Source organism: Oreochromis aureus, linkage group 22, assembly GCF_013358895.1.
Source record: "Oreochromis aureus strain Israel breed Guangdong linkage group 22, ZZ_aureus, whole genome shotgun sequence".
NCBI lineage: Eukaryota > Metazoa > Chordata > Actinopteri > Cichliformes > Cichlidae > Oreochromis > Oreochromis aureus.
Genome location: NC_052962.1, coordinates 20,015,649 through 20,034,605, shown reverse-complemented (window position 1 = coordinate 20,034,605; position 18,957 = coordinate 20,015,649). Strand labels below are relative to the sequence as shown.

At 44.0% G+C, this 18,957-nt stretch overlaps 1 protein-coding gene across 2 annotated transcripts in view; it reads left to right on the top strand.

Annotated features, from left to right (window-relative positions):
• Nucleotides 1-18,957, top strand: part of pag1 (phosphoprotein membrane anchor with glycosphingolipid microdomains 1) — a 59,865-nt gene that overhangs the window by 25,150 nt on the left and 15,758 nt on the right. The window contains exons 1-4 of one of the 2 annotated variants that reach the window (XM_039605685.1): nt 5,356-5,481; nt 11,514-11,549; nt 14,154-14,385; nt 16,160-16,217. In XM_039605685.1, coding sequence (XP_039461619.1) covers nt 14,198-14,385; nt 16,160-16,217 — 246 coding nt within the window. In that variant the 5' untranslated portion in view covers nt 5,356-5,481; nt 11,514-11,549; nt 14,154-14,197. Of the gene's footprint in view, nt 1-5,355; nt 5,482-11,513; nt 11,550-14,153; nt 14,386-16,159; nt 16,218-18,957 lie in introns of those variants that run through there. The other variant, XM_031742320.2, reaches the window with a different exon arrangement.

Genomic DNA, 18,957 nt, shown 5'->3' with positions numbered 1-18,957 from the left:
TGTCATCCTTCCACGCTTGGTCTACTGATGGAGGCTTCTAGGAAAGTGTTGCACAACAAATTTGTTGTAGGAAGTCAGGGGATTGCAAATGTCATTTTTGTACCCAAAGCAGCTTATCTGCAATCTCGTCTGTGGCCTTGTTCACGCTGTTAATTCCTCCTCAAGAGATGATTTTGTGCTCCTTGCTGCGTCAGCTTACGGCAGACTGGGTGCCTTTTCTATCTCCCTCTTAATCTTCAGATTGCATGCTCTCTTTTGAATTGCATTTTCATGGTATTTCGGGTCTTTTGTTTTTAAAGTCTGCGGGAGATAAAGAAATCCAAGAGATGCTTTCGTTCACTCAGCTTCTCTTTAAGGAGATCGTGTTGGCTTTTCTTTAATTGACTTCCTCCTTTGGGAAAACCTTCAGAGCTACACTAAGCATCCTGTCTATCCTGATAGTCTGGCCTACAATAACTGCTAGACACTCAGGAAGTCATAAAGCTTTAGCACCATACCGTGTCGTATGTATTACGCGTTTCACCCCGGGTGATGTCAACAAGAAATAAAATCTCCATCAGCAGCACTGGTGGGGTCAGGGCGATGTAGAGTGGTTCTGTTGTGCAGTGTGTTAAGTCTCCAGGGCACTGCTAATGGTCTAATATGAGTTGGCGGTCAGGAGCGTTGAGAGGTCTTTTACAAACGCTGTATTGTAAGGGCTCTTGATTTTAAGGGCCACTCGAGAGGAGCGTGCATTCTGACGTCTGTGCGCGCAGAGGAGTTTGCACAAGTCTTAGAACTTTAACTTCTGCACACTTACCACTATTTTATTGAGTCACAAAGCTTCAGACCAGCTGACCTTCATCAGATACAAAACAATTTTCATATAATCACCCACACACAAGTTTACGAACGTTTACACCAGGTAGCATTCAATCATCCATCAATTAGGGAATACTACGTGGTGAACAAAAATCAACATCAGTTTAGTGATAAAACATCCACAGGTCCTCTAAAAGAAAGAACTAGTCAAGTCATTTGCCGTTCCACATACCAGGAGGAACCTGGATACACCACTACATAAATAAAATATGTAATGTGTAACTTCCCCCACAGAAAAACCCATTATTTGTGTAAAGCTGGTTGGTCGGTCTTGGTTGATATATCACTCATATATTGGTTTCCAAATGGTGTCCAATATGCACCACCTTTGGCTTTGTTTCTTAGATTATTCTGAGCACATGTGGCAGAAAACTATCACAGCTGACTAGATAAACAATAAGCGCTTCATTTGATATAAAAATATCCATCCATCTTCATATTCAAGTCAAGTTGCAGGTGGATGGAAACGTTCCTAGCTGTCATAGGACTAAAGGCAGGGCAGACCCTGGACAGGTCATCAGTCCATCACAGGGCTAACACAGAAGGACAGACAACCATTCATGCTGACACTCAGCAGACAATTAACCTGACCCGTGCATCTCTTTGGACTGCTAGAGTACCTGGAGACAACCCACACAAGCATAGAGAAACCGGCCTCACAGGACCTGAAGACACCTTCTTCCTATGAGGCAAGAAGGTGTCTGCATCACTGTGCTAAAAACATACATTTAATATTTTTTTCTCCATGATAATTATCATCAAAATTTGTTGGCCTCCCTAAACAGATGGTGCTGATTTCGAGTTAAGGTACAGTCTATACGGCCTGATTTGATTTAAAGTCTGCAGGCTCTTTCTTCCTATATGAAGCACCGCCCTGAGGCAAAGTAAGAAAGGTGTGGGAGGTGTAGTTTTGTAAGCTAGGGACCCTCCACTAAGCAGTTCTGATGGTATAAAACAGGCTTTTCCTCCACGTTTCACCTTTCTCAGTCCGTACGCGTCTGTGAATAATATCAGTGAGTGTCACCTCTGTGTGTGTCCTGCTCTCTGCTCACATCACATCTTGCCACATTATCCACCCACTGCGTCAGGGTGGATTTGCCACTGGCCACCTCAGCTTCCTTGAAAGTGTCAGAGTGTGAAGGTGCCTCACTTGCATTTTCCTCTCGGCCGGCTGCCCGCACACCGAGCGCGCTCTAATATATTCTTTCTCATCACTCACTCCTCTCTGCCTCCACCTCGTTCTGTCACACTGATGTCTGCCACTTGCTAATTGGTTCATCTCTATTCCAATGACTCCGTGTGCGTGACCATTTTCGGTGTATTTTTTGAGTCTAAATTCCCGAGTGTGGCTTTGTGTGTGTGTGTGTGTGTGTGTGTGTGTGTGTGTGTGTGTGTGTGTGTGTGTGTGTGTGTGTGTGTGTGTGTGTGTGTGTGTGTGTGTGTGTGTGTGTGTGTGTGTGTGTGTGTGTGTGTGTGTGACTGACAGCAGATTTTCTGCCACCAGCCGGCATCCTGTTTACTGCTCTGATGCACATTCAGCTGGTTCATTTGGTTTTCAGCCCTCCCTGGGGACACACAGAGCCGCCCCCATTAACTGATTTGAGAAGGGCTGTGGCAGCCACTGCTGCTTTGTAAATAAATATTCTACCATGTTACATATTTATTATACACGCTTTGGCCCTCTAGTTCATGTAGCTGAGCAATAGTGTGTTGACGACACAGGGTTCAGCAGTAGGATTATGCCGTTTTTGGCTTCAGTTGTGCCTGTTACATTCAGAGCATAATTAAGTCTCTGCTGGAGGCTGCAGGCAGCCTGCTGATACAACTACCTCGGTTAGAAATATTGGTAAGTAAAAGTGTTTTAAAACCTCAAAGTCTCAACAAAGGTTCCTGTTTTGATTACACGGTGCATATTTTATGAAGTTACATTTGCTTTACATTGTGAGTAGTGCATTAAAGAGCTTCACAGGGCCTACAAACACCCTGTCACCATCACCTCCTCAACCGGTTCGTAGACAAGCGGCATCATGTTATGCGCTCAGCAGGTAGTTGTGTCTCAGTCTTTTCACTGAATTACGAACAGATTTCACAACAACAGTTGTCTCAAGGTGCTTAATATTGTAAAGTAAGCACTTTGGCAAAAATGGGAAGGAAGAACTTCCTTTTAACAGGAAGAAGCCTCCGGCAGTGTCAGGTTGAAAGTGTAAGGACTTTATGTTTACCATAAAGACACAAGAGTCACAAGTGAATAAGCATATTTCCGAAAAAGTCAAAAAATATAGACTTTGTTAACAAAAACAATAATTTTGTGCATATTCTCTCCATATCTGCTTTTGATTTTTATTCCTACTCTCTGTTTGGAAGCCCTCTCTCCGCTCACCGCTATGAAAAATGGAATAACCTCTGGTCTGTGAAATGAGAAATCAAATGGAATTGTGAGAACGGTGAAGGCAGAGCTGCATCTGTGCTGTTGCAATCTTCGAGTGTTGCTCAGGCGTGTGCTGCTTGAATTTAACCAGAAATCTGAAGATAGCCGTCTGAAGGTTGCCACGTCTTGCAGCATCCTACCCCCCTGCTTGGCTCTTATGGGGGTTGCCATGTGTTTCCACCCCCACCGCCCCACTCCCCACCTGCCGGCTGCTCCCGATTGTAGATGTGCCCTTTGAGTTCCTGCAGGCTTCCATATTTTACCATATCTTTATGGTCCAGCTAGAAGACGTGTTGAATATGCGATGGCGAGCTCCAAAGAGGGACGAGCCTTCTGAAGGTGCAGCCGAAAAGGTTTAACTGCTGATTGTTAAAAGCCGGGGTTGACAAATGGGACTAAGAGAGGACAAGAGCAGGGATATAAATAGCAGGAAACTCGAGGGGGAAAAAGACAAAACATAGGATGTTGAAGAGGGGGTAAAACCAGCAGAGCCGGAAAGGGTTGGATAAGGCTCGTACGTGCATTTGTGTGAAAATTACCAGCCTGTTAAAGTATGTCTGAAAAATGTGTTGCTATTAAAGGTCAGAGGCCACGACAGCACGCCTCCCAGTACTCCTTTCAAAGCGCGCACGTACACCAATTAGCAAAGCAGACTTTCTACTTAAGCCCCAATGTGTAATAGAAGCCTTTAGAGAGGCTCAGACCCACCCCACCACCACCACCAATAGCACCGTCTGGGTCATCTAATAAACCCGCCCCTGCTGTTGTCCGAGCCTCGTAAAGATGGATCACATTTCCATTTCAGTCGCAGGCGCACACCTCCGTTAATCCCTTTGCCTTTTCCTTTTTTTGGCCCGTGTCTTTTGTCCAAAAGGGTTGGTGTCACAGGGGGAGATAAATGAAGTGGCATGTGGCAATTTTCAGAGCAGAAGCAGTGGCAGCTTCGGGGAGTGGTTTCAAGGCTTTGAAGAAGAAAGAATTACATCTGTGGCTGCTCGCAGCTTTGACAGTGAAAGTGTGCGTCTGGGTTGTCCATGTGTCACCTCAGTGTGATAAATGTGCATGGGCTTGTGTGTGCGCGCGTTCGCCGGAGCGAGAACAGGCATCTGTTGCATATCATTAGCAGCTTTTAGAATGAATTACCTCAGTGGATTTCCCACCACACACACACACACACACACACATACACAGCACCCTTCATCCTATTCCATCCACCCTGATAATCCCTTTATCTTGGCAGCTATTCAACACATAAAGGGCCAATGCCACTGAATAATGATGCGGTCATATCTACTCCTCGCTCGCCCCCGGTGATAATCTTCATCTGGGGATGACAGTGATGGAGAAATTTTATGCATGCGGTCGTTCGGAGTTGAATAAATCTGATTTCCTAATTTCTGGGCCGGGAGCAGGAGTCAAAACAAGCCACGGCGCATGTTTGCACACACAAAAACAGGCACACTTTACAGCCCACGTCCAGGCTGTCCCTCCTCAAATTCCCAGAGTTCAACAGTTCAATCCCCCCACAGTGTTTGCCAAGAAGGTCACTTACGATGTGAGTGACAATCCCTGAAATCGTTACAACAATCCATCTCTTCTTTTTTTTTCATTAAAGGCAGCATGCCTCCATTTACATATTTGGATGACACGCCCGGCTGGTTTGTTTAATTGCTGTAAACTGGTCGGCTGCACAATTACTAAAGTTGTTTTTGTGCTTCAGCATCTTATTATTAGGCGCGCAGCACCGCCGACACCGAGCTAATCAATTTGAAACAACGGCAGACGTCTTTAATGCCCGAGCGGGGATAATAAAAGTTGCTTTGTCGAGGCGCGCGTGGAGGCTTGTGGTGCAGATTGCAGCTTGCTTCTTGAAATTTCAGTTTGCTTTTTCCTGCAGAGAAGCAAAAAAACCACAAGCACGCCTTTGTCACATTCAGAGGGGAGTTTAGGGCAGCAGACAGTTACAGTATATGTTACCGATAGGTGATATTTTTGACAGTAAGAGTACACTTCTGCTTTTCAGTGGAGGGAGTGTGTGTGCATGTGAGAAAAACAGTGGAAAGCTAAAGATTAATCGCATGTAGGAGGAGGCAACTGAGCGAGGTCGAGAAAGCTGTTCACCATGAGGAGGAAAGAAGGGAAGGAAAGAGAGGAAATGAAGCAGAAGTGAAATTGAGATGCTTGCAGTATTTGTGAGTGAATATTCTTTTAATAGTTTGTGTTTTCCGTGCTGCACACAGACACACATTGTTGAGGTTAATTGAACAAACGCTCACGGACTCGAGTCCTAATGATTTACATGCAGAGCAGCTGCCTGGGGCTTTGGCAAGAAAAGGAGAGGAAGAAGATAAAGGAGCAGATAAAGTAAGAAAAAGGGGAGGATAGTCTACCTCTGATGGCAAAAATGTGTGAATTTTGCTCAGGATACAGTTTGTGAACCTGAGATCTTCCCTTTACCACAAAGAAAACATGTTTTGTTAGCTCCCAGAATGCCAGAGGTTATCCAGCCAGGCAATCAAATCAATGCTTATTGCCCATCCAATTAGAGCCCGGCAGCTTCTGGTTCAGCTGCGTTTCCGAGTGCGTTTGAAAGAAATCTCCCTGGGCCTCTAAAAAGACTTTGGGGTCACCACGGAAAACTGGCACAGGAAGGCAGGAAATGTGGCTTTTCCCATGGGGTAGTGTGACATTAAGTGGAGGCAGATTTTACAGACGCGCGCACATGTTTACACAATCCTCGCACATATGCCCAGAGCCTCTGTGGACTGCAGTGGCTCCGCGAGGTCAGGACAGGTCAGGGAAAAGCTTAGGGAGAGAGAAGATGTGTCATTTCTGGTGAAAGCTTAAGACACATGTTGCTGTTTCTGTAGCCCTGCAGCTGTTTGGGATTCAGGAAGAAGGGAGTTGGCATTGAACTGTTAAAATAAGCCCCCTTTTTTTCTAAAGATTCTGTATAAGAAAGTTAAAAAATAAGATATATGTGTAAATGTAATCCTGTGGACTTAGACAATGAAAGATAGGTTGGTTTTGCTCCTTTGTACATTTCCTTTAATCTCTTTGGATCATTACAAAACGTTTACATGCTTCATATTTCACTTACATGTCCCTGGTGGGAAATGATTGTAAATGCTACCGCCAGCAGATATAGTTACTTGTAAGAAGGAGGGTCGTCATCTTGTGGATGAATCTATAACAAACACACACGCACGCACGCAAATTTGTAATATGAGAGAGAGAAAATGAGGCAGCCTTGCTAAATTATGCAGTTTCAATTTCCCCATTTAGGGAGGATAGATCAATTTCTCAGACTAAAACCATTAACCCTTAGGATGGCCAGCGTCGCCATGGCAACACTCTTATGTGTCTTGATCGCAAGCACCTGTTTTCATGGGGACGCACCATTGCTTAGGCTCATGCGGGCGTGTGCAGCGATCAGTGAATTAGACTGTGCAAGGCCTGGACTGCACACACACACACACACACACACACACACACCCACACACACTTTCCTGAACTGAAACTTGACGGTTTCTTCAGTTGCTGTGATGGATTTGAGTAAGCAGATCCTGCAGCACCTGCAGGCGTTTCTGTGCATGTGTGCGTGCATTTAATTGCATTGTCTCAGTCAGGGGCAGGGTCCCTTGTTGCACTGCATCCTGTCGAGGAGTTGTATTTCATCTACCGTCTCTGGGGATGGGTGTGTGTGTGTCACAGTGAACTACTGCTTGCCTATGCGGTCTTTCTGCCGCCATGTATTTTTGTCTCGGTTATTTTACTCCTCCCCCTTCTTTATTTCTTCTAGTAGCTGTGGTTTTTCTACATCGTTTTCTTTTTTCTACCCCGTCCTTTTGTTTTGCTTCTTTTTCTTTTCCCCTTTTTAATCTTGAATTCTTAACCCTTGACATCAGTCCCCCATCCTTCTTCTCCCCTCCCCCATCTATCTCACCCCCCTCCACCAAGCAAATGGCCCTCCGGTCAAGTCACAAGATGCTCAGTAGTGTGTTTGGATTTCATGGAGCTTTTTTTTTTTTTGGGGGTCTTTTTTCTGTTTTCACACAGCCTGCAGGAGTGTCTGCATGCATCTCTGTATTTATCATAATAATGCTGCATATGTGTGTTTCTGTATATTAATGTGTGTATGTGTGTGTGCATGCAAATCTCATTTGCACTGATTGGGAAGACTAGGAGGTCATCAGTTTCCCTTAACTATGTCCACATTACTCTGATGCTATTATGCCAGCAAAGGGAGGCATTGCAAGCATATTGCTGTTTTCCACTTTATTGAGATGGCTTCATAGCACATTTGGTAAACACAGTATTTCAGGGGTGAGACAAAAGAAACACGGCAATGTCGCATCACATCCTCTTAGAGCAGAATAATCGATACACTGGCACGAAGTATCGACGTTTTTTATTAAATCATGAAGGCGCTCCAAAGGGATTCGACTTAGCAGAGTCTCTGTGACTCCTCTTATCAGTGCTTATCAAGTGAATGAGGATGGGATGAACTGAAGGTAAGAGAAGACAAAACTCGCACGCGAAAAAGACGTGGACTGCAAGTCAGAGCAAATCAAATGCCCAGAAGTGGACTAACATTAATACACACACAGTGTATTATACAGCCGGACTTAAGTGCCTTATACCTAAAGCTAATTTAGAGTCATTAATTACACGTAGGACCTGGAGGAAAACCATACAGTTGCGTAACTTTACATAGAAAAGCTCCAGCTGCTACTTTTGGGTGAAGAATCACTTTTTTGAGTGTGTCTGTATGCCACGTTTAGCTCAGACTTGCAGCATAAATCAAAATCAAATCACTTTCTAACCATCAGTTTTTATTTGGAACGGGCCACAGACCACCTCCTTCAAAATGTGACTACCGTGTTCACGTCTGCACAATTAAAACAGTTTGATTTAAATCGCTGCCATGTAATGTGCCAGATATTTTAAAAAATGCTTATATTAATTATTAAGTTTTGCAGTATTTGCATAGCGTTACTTACCTCTAGCAACGTCTTTTGGCTGTGAAAGCCACCGGTGATCATAATCTGGTGTGACTGCTCCATGAAATTAAAGTTTGGATAGCAGGAGGAGGGCGTGTGGCACTATGCAGGCGGACGTGCAAGGCAGCATTCAGCATGTTTAAAAGCTATTATGTGGCAGCCTGTTCATATCAGATTAGAGTCTGTGGCTAGCAAACACAGATGTCAGTAAATCTGAGTAAAATGCAGACTTTGTTTTTTCCCGTGCAAATGTGCTGCACGAAGCACAGACGTGAGGGGTAATTTCTAAATCACATGAAGTCCCCTGTGGATACTAATCCTGTACGAATGGGGCTTTACTCTGTGATTCCCACCCCAACTGTATTCTCATGGTTAAAAAATATATATATATGTCTTTGGATTACATTTAGCCCCTGCCCCAAAGCGCACTGTTGTAATTCTACTGGTCAGAAAGGTCACAGAAAATTATCGTCTTTTGTATATACTCCTATTGTAAAGATGGATTCTGGATAATCACCTCCCCTCCCATCAGTGGAGAATGATGTTGAGAAGCAGAAGTCCTCATTGTTTGCAATAAACCCCTCTCTAGCTCCTTTTATGATGCTAGAAAGGTTACTTGGGGCTTCCTGCAGAGCTCCACACAAGCACAACTTCTTAAAGAAAGTGGAGGCTCTTCCTCTCCCGAAAACTGGATTATTTATTATTGTGGAAATGCCTCTGGCTGTCCTCGGAGAAGCTTTCCCCGGGCTCATTTCGCTGCAGACATCCAGCTGTAAACCTTCCCCGTCTGCGTGCACCCAGAGGACCCTGCAGAGGGAGGTGTCACACGGGCTGCGAGAGTATACGTGGAAACCGAAGCGCCGTTTTCGCCTGTGGATGCTAATTTTTCTTCTCTGCCTTTCCCTTCTAGCCAGTGACCTGTCCAGTAGACAAAACCCCCACACACCCACACTCAGAGTCAGGCAAACGCTCTTCCTGTAGAGCAGCACGGCTCAGATTAGATGCCGTGGCTTTTTGGCTCTGGTGTCTTGCATATTAAGTCCTGCAGTGGTCTGTCTTATGATTATGTCAGGTCTCAGTGTGTGTGGGCAGCTGGGTGAGGGTAAAATTTGGGCTTCTACCTTCGAATTTCCAAACACATTCCTTCTAAAATGACTTTTCCAGTCGGTTATTTTCTGTAAACAGAAGACATCCACACTGATTTTCTCCGTTCCAAGGCTTCTGCTTTCTTTCATCAAAGCCAGGGAGCGCTTGGAGAAAGGAGAGTGACAGCAAAAGAAAGCACAGTTGTAGTCCTTGGCTTGAAGTCTTGTATCACATAACGGTGGCCTGTGGAGAGCTTTCCGCTGTGAAAAAGATACTCGGAGCTTTAACGTGTAGTGTTTATGAAGCATTAAGGAAAGAAAAGTATGCTTTGATGACAGAGCGGATGGTTTATTCTACGCATATTTTGTACACAGCAGGGTACCCAAAGTGGTATCCAACTTCTTTTGCTCTGGGAGTAAGATGATAAGTGTAAGACTTTTGCAGAGAGAGTTTTGGTGCCTTGGAATGTTGGAAAGTATGGGAATGGTCTCATGTGCCAGGAATTTACCCTTAAGTCTAAATATTAAGACTGTATAAGTGAGTGAAAGAGTGCCTTAAAGGCGTTTTATATTTATGTTGTAAGCTTGCTATCTGCAGTCTTTCTAATGGCCAGCAGGGGGTGACTGCTCTGGTTGGGGAAAAGTGTCGATTGTATAGAAGTCTATGAGAAAATGCCCCTACTCATCACTTGATCTATGACCTCATTAAACAGGTTCATGGTGAGGTCATGGTCTCATTTACTGGTTTTAAGGTTCATTTTATTCAGTATGATGTTTATTTCGTCATTTCTGGTCCAATTTAGAGTAAAATAGACAGAGTACGCTTTGTGCTTTCACTGCTTTGTTATTGACAAGGTGAAGTTATGCATGTGTGCAGCGTCTCTTGGTTTCTGAGTGAAATCACTTGTAATCAGTGAGCTGACACTGAAGACCTTGGTGTATGTACGCCAAATTTTAATGATAGTTAAAGATGACCTCAGGCTACACCCCTGCAATGTTTTACTAGGATACATTCAGAACTTTTGAAACTATTGTGTTATTGTGTTTTGCTTTTCATATTTTTAATGTTATGCTCCTGTCATATTAAAACATCTTATCTGAGAAATCCAAAGTTAAGTGTTCAAGTGGGGTTTGCTTACATGTGTCTGCAGATTGGTTAACACTGCTCACACACCACTCACACATACAAAAAAAGAGGTGTGAACTGCAAACTATCCTTACAACCTGTTGCTGACTTTTTCAAGAAAACACTGAAGCACTCTGAGGATGTTTCAGAAGTTTGGCTTAGTGGTTCCACGATTAGTTTTGATCCACAGAAGCTAAACTGAGTCGAGCACGATACCCTACCGAGCTGAACACGCGTGCGGGAACAACCAAAACCACCAGTTACAGGCTCATGATCTCCTATGAGTTTCTTTCACAAAACATCACCGCGGAGATTTATTTATTTATCCCCCCCCCCCCTTTTTTTCCACTCAACCACCATAAATAGCGGCGATGGGTAGAAGGAAATGTTGCCATGGCGACGCAGCGCCGTGGCAGCCGGTAATTATTCTGGTTTAAGTGCCAGCACGAGACGCGGGCGAGCTGGCACACAGCGGCAGATAGTGACACCTGGACAGGAGCCTCTCAGGCGAGGTCAGATACGGCGTCTGTGAGGTAACTGTCCCAGAGGACCCCAAAGCATTCGGACTATTTTTAAGTCATTTCAAGCAAAATCAGAGGGTATAACTAAACCTGCACCCCGTACGTGTATAATGTAAAATACTGCAGTGAATACTGTGCACGTTACATGTTATGGGACACAGTTGAGCAATGATGTCACCTGGTTATTATCTTCTCGGTTACTAATCAATACATCGCATGTGTGAAAGATGCTGTGCAGTGCTTATTGTGTGTACTACATACAGCTAGTGTGTGTGTGTGTTTGTGCATGAGAGCTTGCAAGCAGCCTGTTGTCCAATATGTATTTGCTACGGGCATTAAAAAACAAACACTCAATAGCCTCGCTGCTCTCCCACTCACATGCCTGCCCAGCCTACATCCGTGCACGCACACACTCGCAGAACAACACCGCCCTCCTAGGATAACATTAACTCATCTAACCCCCCCTTTTTTTTATCTGCTCTCTTCCAGGCAAGGCCGACCTGACTAATCATCCAAGGTGTCAAGGTAAGGCTTTGTTAAGTCTGCTGGTGTCTCGCACCAGGCGCACCTGTGTGTTTTTGTACAGGGATAAACACAATCGGCTTTCCGACAAAGGCGGGAATTCCTCAGCGTCTTCTTGAAGAAGAAGAAGACGAAGGAGAAATTAAAACTGTGCTCTGCAGCTCCATCTGATTTGCAAACAAAACTTCCATGCTGCTCGAATACGACGAGTGCTACATCAGCTCCCACACTCCCCAGTCACATTAGCATAGGCGAGCAGAGAGACACAATGGAGTTTTTCACCGCCGGCACAGAATACACACATTCTTCGCGCACACATACACGCACATTACTCCACACGGGAGTTTGGCTCCTGCACTCTCCAAGAAAAAAGACGAGGAAAGATAGGTTGTCATGTTTTTGTCACTGCCACTTGCCACCAGGTCTGCTGTGGCTCTCTGTTGTGCTGTGACTGAAAGGAGGGAGAGTGTGTGCGATTTATTTTCGCTCCCATTTTTCATTGTGCGGTTTCACTCCTTCTCCACACTGTCTGCCCTGAACTATTTCTCTATCTTAGTCACGGCAGTGCACGACATCCCCTCCCCTCCCTGCACACACACAGTGGGATACAAACCGCCCTCTCCACATTTATTTATTTTTATTATTTTAGGCTCACAATCCCTCCCCACCCTTTTGTGACTCACCCGCAGCTCCACACAGCCCCTATAAATCATCCGTGATAAAAATCAGGGGTTCCATCAGTTCAGCTAAACCCAACTTTAGCTGTTAGACGGAGACGTGATGAGGTTTCTGATGCTGTGCGCAGAGCCCAGACACCAGTTGTTGGAGGCACTGGTGTGAGGGCCACTGCAGCAGACTGAGGCTGATCGCTGTCTGCACTGCGGTCTCATGCTGCTCGCTTCTGCCACCTGCTGGTCATGTCTGGTCAGTGTGTGCAGTTCAGATATCATTTACAAGGAATGTTAAAGAATCCCAATGAATAAGCCAAAACCAGCAATTCATTTATTGTAGTATGTGTCTCTGTAGTTGGAGCTTCACAGGTGTCCAAGACATAAAACAGCTAATGCACCTGGTGTCCTTTGTTCCACTAGGTGTTGATATAGTAGGTTATTTAAAGTTGATCTCTCACAGATAATTAAGCAGAAAATAGTCCAATATTTAACATGTGCACTTCAATGTACACTAACAGGCCACTTTATTAGCTACACCTGTTCCTGCTTGTTAACGCAAACCAAATCAGCCAATCCCATGACAGCAACTCAGTGCATTTAGACATGCAAAGAAGACGACCGGCCGAAGTTCAAACTGAGCATCAGAATGGGGGGAAAAAGTAATTTAAGTGGCGCTGATTGTGACGTGGTTGTTGGTCTGAGTGTTTCATAAATTGCTGATCTATCAGCCACCTCTAGGGTGTATAGCGAATGGTCTGAAAAAGAGAAAATAACCAGTTAGTGGCAGATCTGTGGGAGAAAATGCCTCCAGAGTAATCAGATCTCAATCCGATTGAGCCTCTTTGGGATCAGGCGGAACAGGAGAATCTCGTCGTGGATGTGCAGCCGACAAATCTGCAGCAACTGTGTGAAGCTATCATGTCAACACGCAGCAAAATCTTGTTGAATCTATACATGAAGATCTGGGACAGCTGACCTGTGCAGTCTAACTAACAAAACAAAAGCGAGTGTAGAGGTTTGGTATTTCTACCAAAGAAAGCCAAACATATTTTTACATTTCAGCGCTGATATTAAAGGAGTTTAGACGAGACTTGAGATGAAAACATGTCCTACACTGTGCTGGGCAGCATAGCCAGGAAATATGGAGGGTTTCCTCTATTAAGGTGTGTCATTTCTTTGAAAAGCATAAGCAATGTTGAATATATTTAGGGTGTGTATCATAATCACCTTCCATTACGTCACGCAATAACAAGGAAATAATCCTCAGATGGTGACTGTTGCTGAACATGACAATGAGCTCACTGTACGCACTGTATTCATATGGCACAAGATCTAATAGATCTAAAGTCTAATAGAGTACCTTTGGGATGTGGCGGAGTGGGAGATTCCCATCATGGATATACAAATGTGCAGCAGCTGTGTGATGTTATCATGTTAACATGGACCAAACACCGAGAAGTGTTTCTAGCACATTGTTGAAGAGTTCAGGGAGAAAAAAAAGGAGGTTCCAACCCAGTAATCACAAAGTGTCCCTAATAAAGTGGCCAATGAACATACATATCCCATGCTGCATCTTTTACACCTTTTCAAATCTAGAGTTACTTTGAACTTTTGCACGTTTTCACTCTGTTTTATCAAAAAAAGTCACCCGCTCGACCGTTTGGCGAAGGAGTTTTTTGCCCTCAGGCCATATGATTGATCTGAATGATTGATCTGAAACCATCAGATTTCTTTATAATAGCAAACAATGAAAAGTCATTATTTCTGCAGCAAAAAAGCTACATTTTTTGCTGCACAAATTTTTTTTGCATTTAAAAAACTCCATTATAGAGGTTATTCCTGGTAAAACTGTGAAAATAAATAGTTTAGTTTCAGTTTAAATGTGACTGTAATTTCACATTTTCAAAAATAGTTTTTTTTTCTTGTGTTTCTCCAGCTGGTACCAGTCCGATGTCCTCTTCCCCCACAGTGTGATGTGCCATGGCTCCGGTGCTGAGTGGAGTGTGGTGGGGGCCGGAGGCAGGCGTCGTCGGGTCAGGGACGGCAGCTTCTACTGGCGTGGCGTCGTGGCTGGGGAGCGGGCAGCTGATCTTGATCGCCACCCTCAGCATCCTCACCGCTTTGCTGCTGGTGTCGGTGCTGCTGCTGCTCTGCGCTAGCTGCCAGGGGTGAGCGCCATCACCAAGCAAACACACCCATATATACCGCGTACGAATGGTGTTATTGTTATCACTGTTAGGGCACGCTCACGTATCTGAAAGGTGTCGCCAGAAAAAGCTTTACTTCCTGCTGTGTCAGCTATCCAAAGCAAATCTGCTCTGCTGGGAAATGCAGACAGTGCACAAATACCTGAGAGGCCGTTCTTAGCTACAGTAATTATAGGTACAGCAGTGCTGCTGAGTAACACTAAAAATGCCCTCTAGGGCAGTAGGCCATAATTATTTAAATATTAATTATGAATGGAAGCATGTGCTGTCTTTAAGCAGCCTGCAAAGCAGAACGCACACCCATCTATTTATATATGTAAAAGAGAAACACGTTTCCTTGTCATTTAACTTTCCTTTCGTGTAATTCCTGTAAAGAGCTGATGCAAGCAGACTCCAAATAAAGCAGCACAACTGAAACTAAAAGTTAATTTGACCGACTTAACGACCCAGTGCGTAATGAAGATTTAATGTTAACGAGTCTAAGCTGCGAACTTCGTTATAGTGCGTAAAGCTTTGTTTTGTCTCACTGGGATTGCACTGAAGTAATGGCTAAGAGATTAATGAGGCATTTACTTTGCGGCGTGACGTGACGGGCTGTATATTAAACACAAACACCCACCTCTTACGCAGCGGTTCCAACGTGTAGGATTGTAATTGTTTTTATATGTAACCCCCAGGAGCTAAGAGAAATGAGTTTTTCTTCGCCCTGCAGAGAGCTGAGTTGAATGTTAATGTCCCGCAGGGAGACGTTTGGCAGGCGGACGGTTTTTAAGTTTTCAGATTTGCAGAGGTAAATAAAGAAAATTGTCACTTTTCTTCTCGTGTAGATGAGAGGCGCAGAACATTAGGAACAAATATAATGCAGTCAGATATGCATCAGCTTGCTGCAGCTTGTTTTATGACATAAAGTCAAATTTGATTAACCCGTGAATGAAAACCAAATTATCACAGGTAGCATGAAAGCACTGTTGCACATGTATATACGTACATACAGTCCTTATTTGTCCCTCGACACAGCTCCCCGCTGTTTTAACTCCTTCTCCTTTAGAGCAACTTCTTCAACTGATTAAAACAGGAGTTTCGAGGTGGAGCTTCTGCTCTCGGAGCAAGAGCCGTCTATCTTTAGATGCCCACAGTTAGGTTGTCTGCTCTCAGTGACATCACAGGGAGCCAGAGTAGAACAAAAATGTCTGAAACTGAGTGTTTCTGAACAGGCTGAAGGCTGAGCCTCACAGGGCTTACCTGCTCGCAGCAGGTCTGCCTTAAAGTGGACGTGTCTGAAGGAAAGTAATATTTATTAGTGATGGTTATTAAGTACATTTACTGATCCCAGTTCCACTGTTGATTTTGCTTATATGTTTTTGTTTGAATGTTTAGTTTAATTTTAGATTACTCTGCCGTATAACCAACAGAAGTAAAAAAGTGTTCTATAAAGCAATAAATGCAATAAATAAAACTCATATATGCAAATTAATATTTGATTTCTATTTTGTTTAATTTGTCAAAAGGTTCAAAATTTGAATTTTCTGGTATTTATTTGATGTTGGGTTGAACACATAATATTTGGAGGAGTTGTACAATTTTAAAACAGGTTTTTGGTCCCTAATCTGGAGGCACGCTTTGCTTGCACAGTTCTTTACATGCACAGTTGAGCGCCCATGTTTAGCTGCGCAGGCTGAGCTAACGCTCGATGTGTTGCTCTGTTTTCTCATGTCTCCTTTCTTCTTCTCTTCAGGCAGAAGAAAGCGGTGAATGGACACCCAGCGGGAGACCATCAGAGCCTCGTGAATGGAGTGAGTTTTTCCTTCAGGTTTCCACAGACTTTTCCTTCAATATATCAAAGCTACAGTTCTGAAGGGGAATGAAATAATAACCTTTTATTTATTTATTTTTAATAGCAAAGATGCATACTAACACTGTTACACTTTTTTAAAAGTCAAGCGGTGTGTATGCAGGACTTCAAGGCACAGTTTATTTGCAAAACCTCTCTGTGGTTTGGTTTTTAATGTGCAAGGCTGTAACACAAATCGAATGCAAAGACAGACGACCTCTGCGGAGTAGTTAATACGACAGTGGTTTAAACGGGAAATCCAAAGAAAGGAGATAAAATACACACTTAAAGGAGCCATCTCAGTGTCCTTTATTTGAGCCTTAACATAGGAAGCTCTAAGGCATGTGTTCGAGGTCTGTAGGTATTACCTTTGAAAGAGAACTAATCAAAAATGGTTTCACACTTTGCTGTTTTGCAGCACCAGCTAACACCTTCCACCGTTGTGGCTAACCTGCTGTTATATTTTTAAAATTTGAATATTTATGATGAGAAGAAAGTACAGAGTAGACAGGAAAGTTAAAAGAGAGTTGGGGGAGGGGGGTAATGAGAGTGAATGAAAAAATGAATTAAATGAACTCAGGCAGGAGTGTCTCTATGATGTTCGCAGACGACATTGTGGTCTGTAAGAGTGGGGAGCAGGTGGAAGAGAGATGAGAGTTTGGAGACATAGTTTAAATGATTTGGATGAGATGATGCTGAATATGGAGCTCACAGGCAGGAGGAAAACAAGAAGACCGCAGAGGAGATTCATGAATGTAGTGAAGGACATGCAGAGGGCTGGTGTGACAGGGGAGGAAGTAGAACGAACAGCTGAATGTTCTCAGGCTTATCATAGTTTGATTACATTCATACACTGACACGCACATTTTTTTGCATAAACAAATATTTTCTGTAAACATAATTGTTTTTTTAAAAGGCACATCAGGTCAGGCAGATTTCAGGAAATCTAAGGAATCGTCAGCTCTTGCAGTCAAAGATCAGCCATTTGGTTTAAACGCTGTCAAAATATCGACTCAGAGCCTTAAACAAAAGCACCCACGCATAGTGTTCTCATTAGTCCAAGTGTGGGAGAGTGTGTATCTTTAGTCAGGCGCTGGAGCGATCAGCAAGTGGAGCTGTGGATGGAGTTTAGCTGCGTGCCTCCTCAGTAACACACGCGTGCACACTGACACACATCTCCGCCCTTACGTGACATCCTGTGACACTAGAACACACCCTCCGACTCTTTGCCTCGTAACCCGCTTCGATCACGCTGACACAGAAACATACAGAGGACAAAGCCTCCCTGCGTATGGCTGATTGACAGCCTCCAGTTGTTAGCGAGAGGTTGTTTCTGAACGGCTCACAGCTGCCAACAGGGAAGTGGTTTCTCCCGCTAAGAAAACACGTGGGAAATTCCACTGCCTGCTCGTCACATGTCACTTATTTTAATGTCATGCTGCCTTAAAACAGAAATAAGAGGGATTCTATTTTAAAAAAAAGATGATTATTATTGGTAGAGTTGACCTATGCGCCGCTCATAATGACGCGTGGCGAACGTCCGCTATGTCCTTTTGAAGACTGTGTAATGGGCAGAGGTAGTCATTACAAACTACTATAATATTGATGCTTCAGTAACCAAGCACCACTTAAGTGTGACAAATGTCGAGCTTTCACAGGTTAAGTGACATCCACTTACTTTCTTATTCTGACTTCCCCTCTGGGGGTTTGTGTGTTTATATGCGTTTATGTGTGTGTGTGTGTGTGTGTGTGTGTGTGTGTGTGTGTGTGTGTGTGTGTGTGTTCTTCAGAGCCTTTTTGCATTTGATTGATATCTTCACTGCAACCTTTAAGCATTAGCCCAATTGCCAGGTGGTCAAATTGTTTCAAGAGGGACCCATTTGTACGACGGACCGCGTCGTAGCCTGACAGGTTAAATGGGGGTCTTTGTCTTCGCGGTTGAGTAGATTAGCTCGTCCTCGCTGAGCTGCAATCTGTCTGTCTCTCCTGCAGCCAGCATCCGTGAACGCTGTCCCTCCTGTTCCTCTCCATCATTAGAGAGTTCAGGTGTTTTAAGCTCACAGGGTGCAGATTAACCAAAATTAGTATTTAAGTCAGTTTAGATACAGGAAGCACCCCGTGGAGGTCCATCAGAAGCAGGGGCAAAGTGATCCATTTTGTTCTAAGAGGATTAAAGACCAGCCTCTGTGATTCTTTAGCAGTTGCTCAATCAGTTTGATCACAAATGCAAAGGGTGTCTGTGACACAGTGTAGGACAAACACATCAACAGGTTCAATCTGTTCAGTTGCTGATTAATGCAAATATCTAATCAGCCAGTCACATTACAGCAAGGCAGCAAGCCGAGACGACCTGCTGAAGTTCAAACTGAGCATCCGAATGAGGAAGAAAGAGTTCAGTGACTTTGACTTTGGCATGATTGTTGGTTTCAGACTGAGTATTTCTGAAACTGCCGATCAGCGGGGATTTTCCCACACAACCATCTCTAGAGTTTACAGAAGATGGTCTGAAAAAGAGAAAATAATCAGCGAGAGTGAGTTCTCTGGGTCGATGCCCGAGGTCAGAGGAGAATGCCCGCTTCATATCTTACAACGAAGGGATGCAGAAAACCATCTCTAAACGCACAACACATCCAGCCTACATCAGCAGAAGACCACACCGAGTGCACGTCACTCAGCTAAGAACAGGAAAATGAGGCTCACCC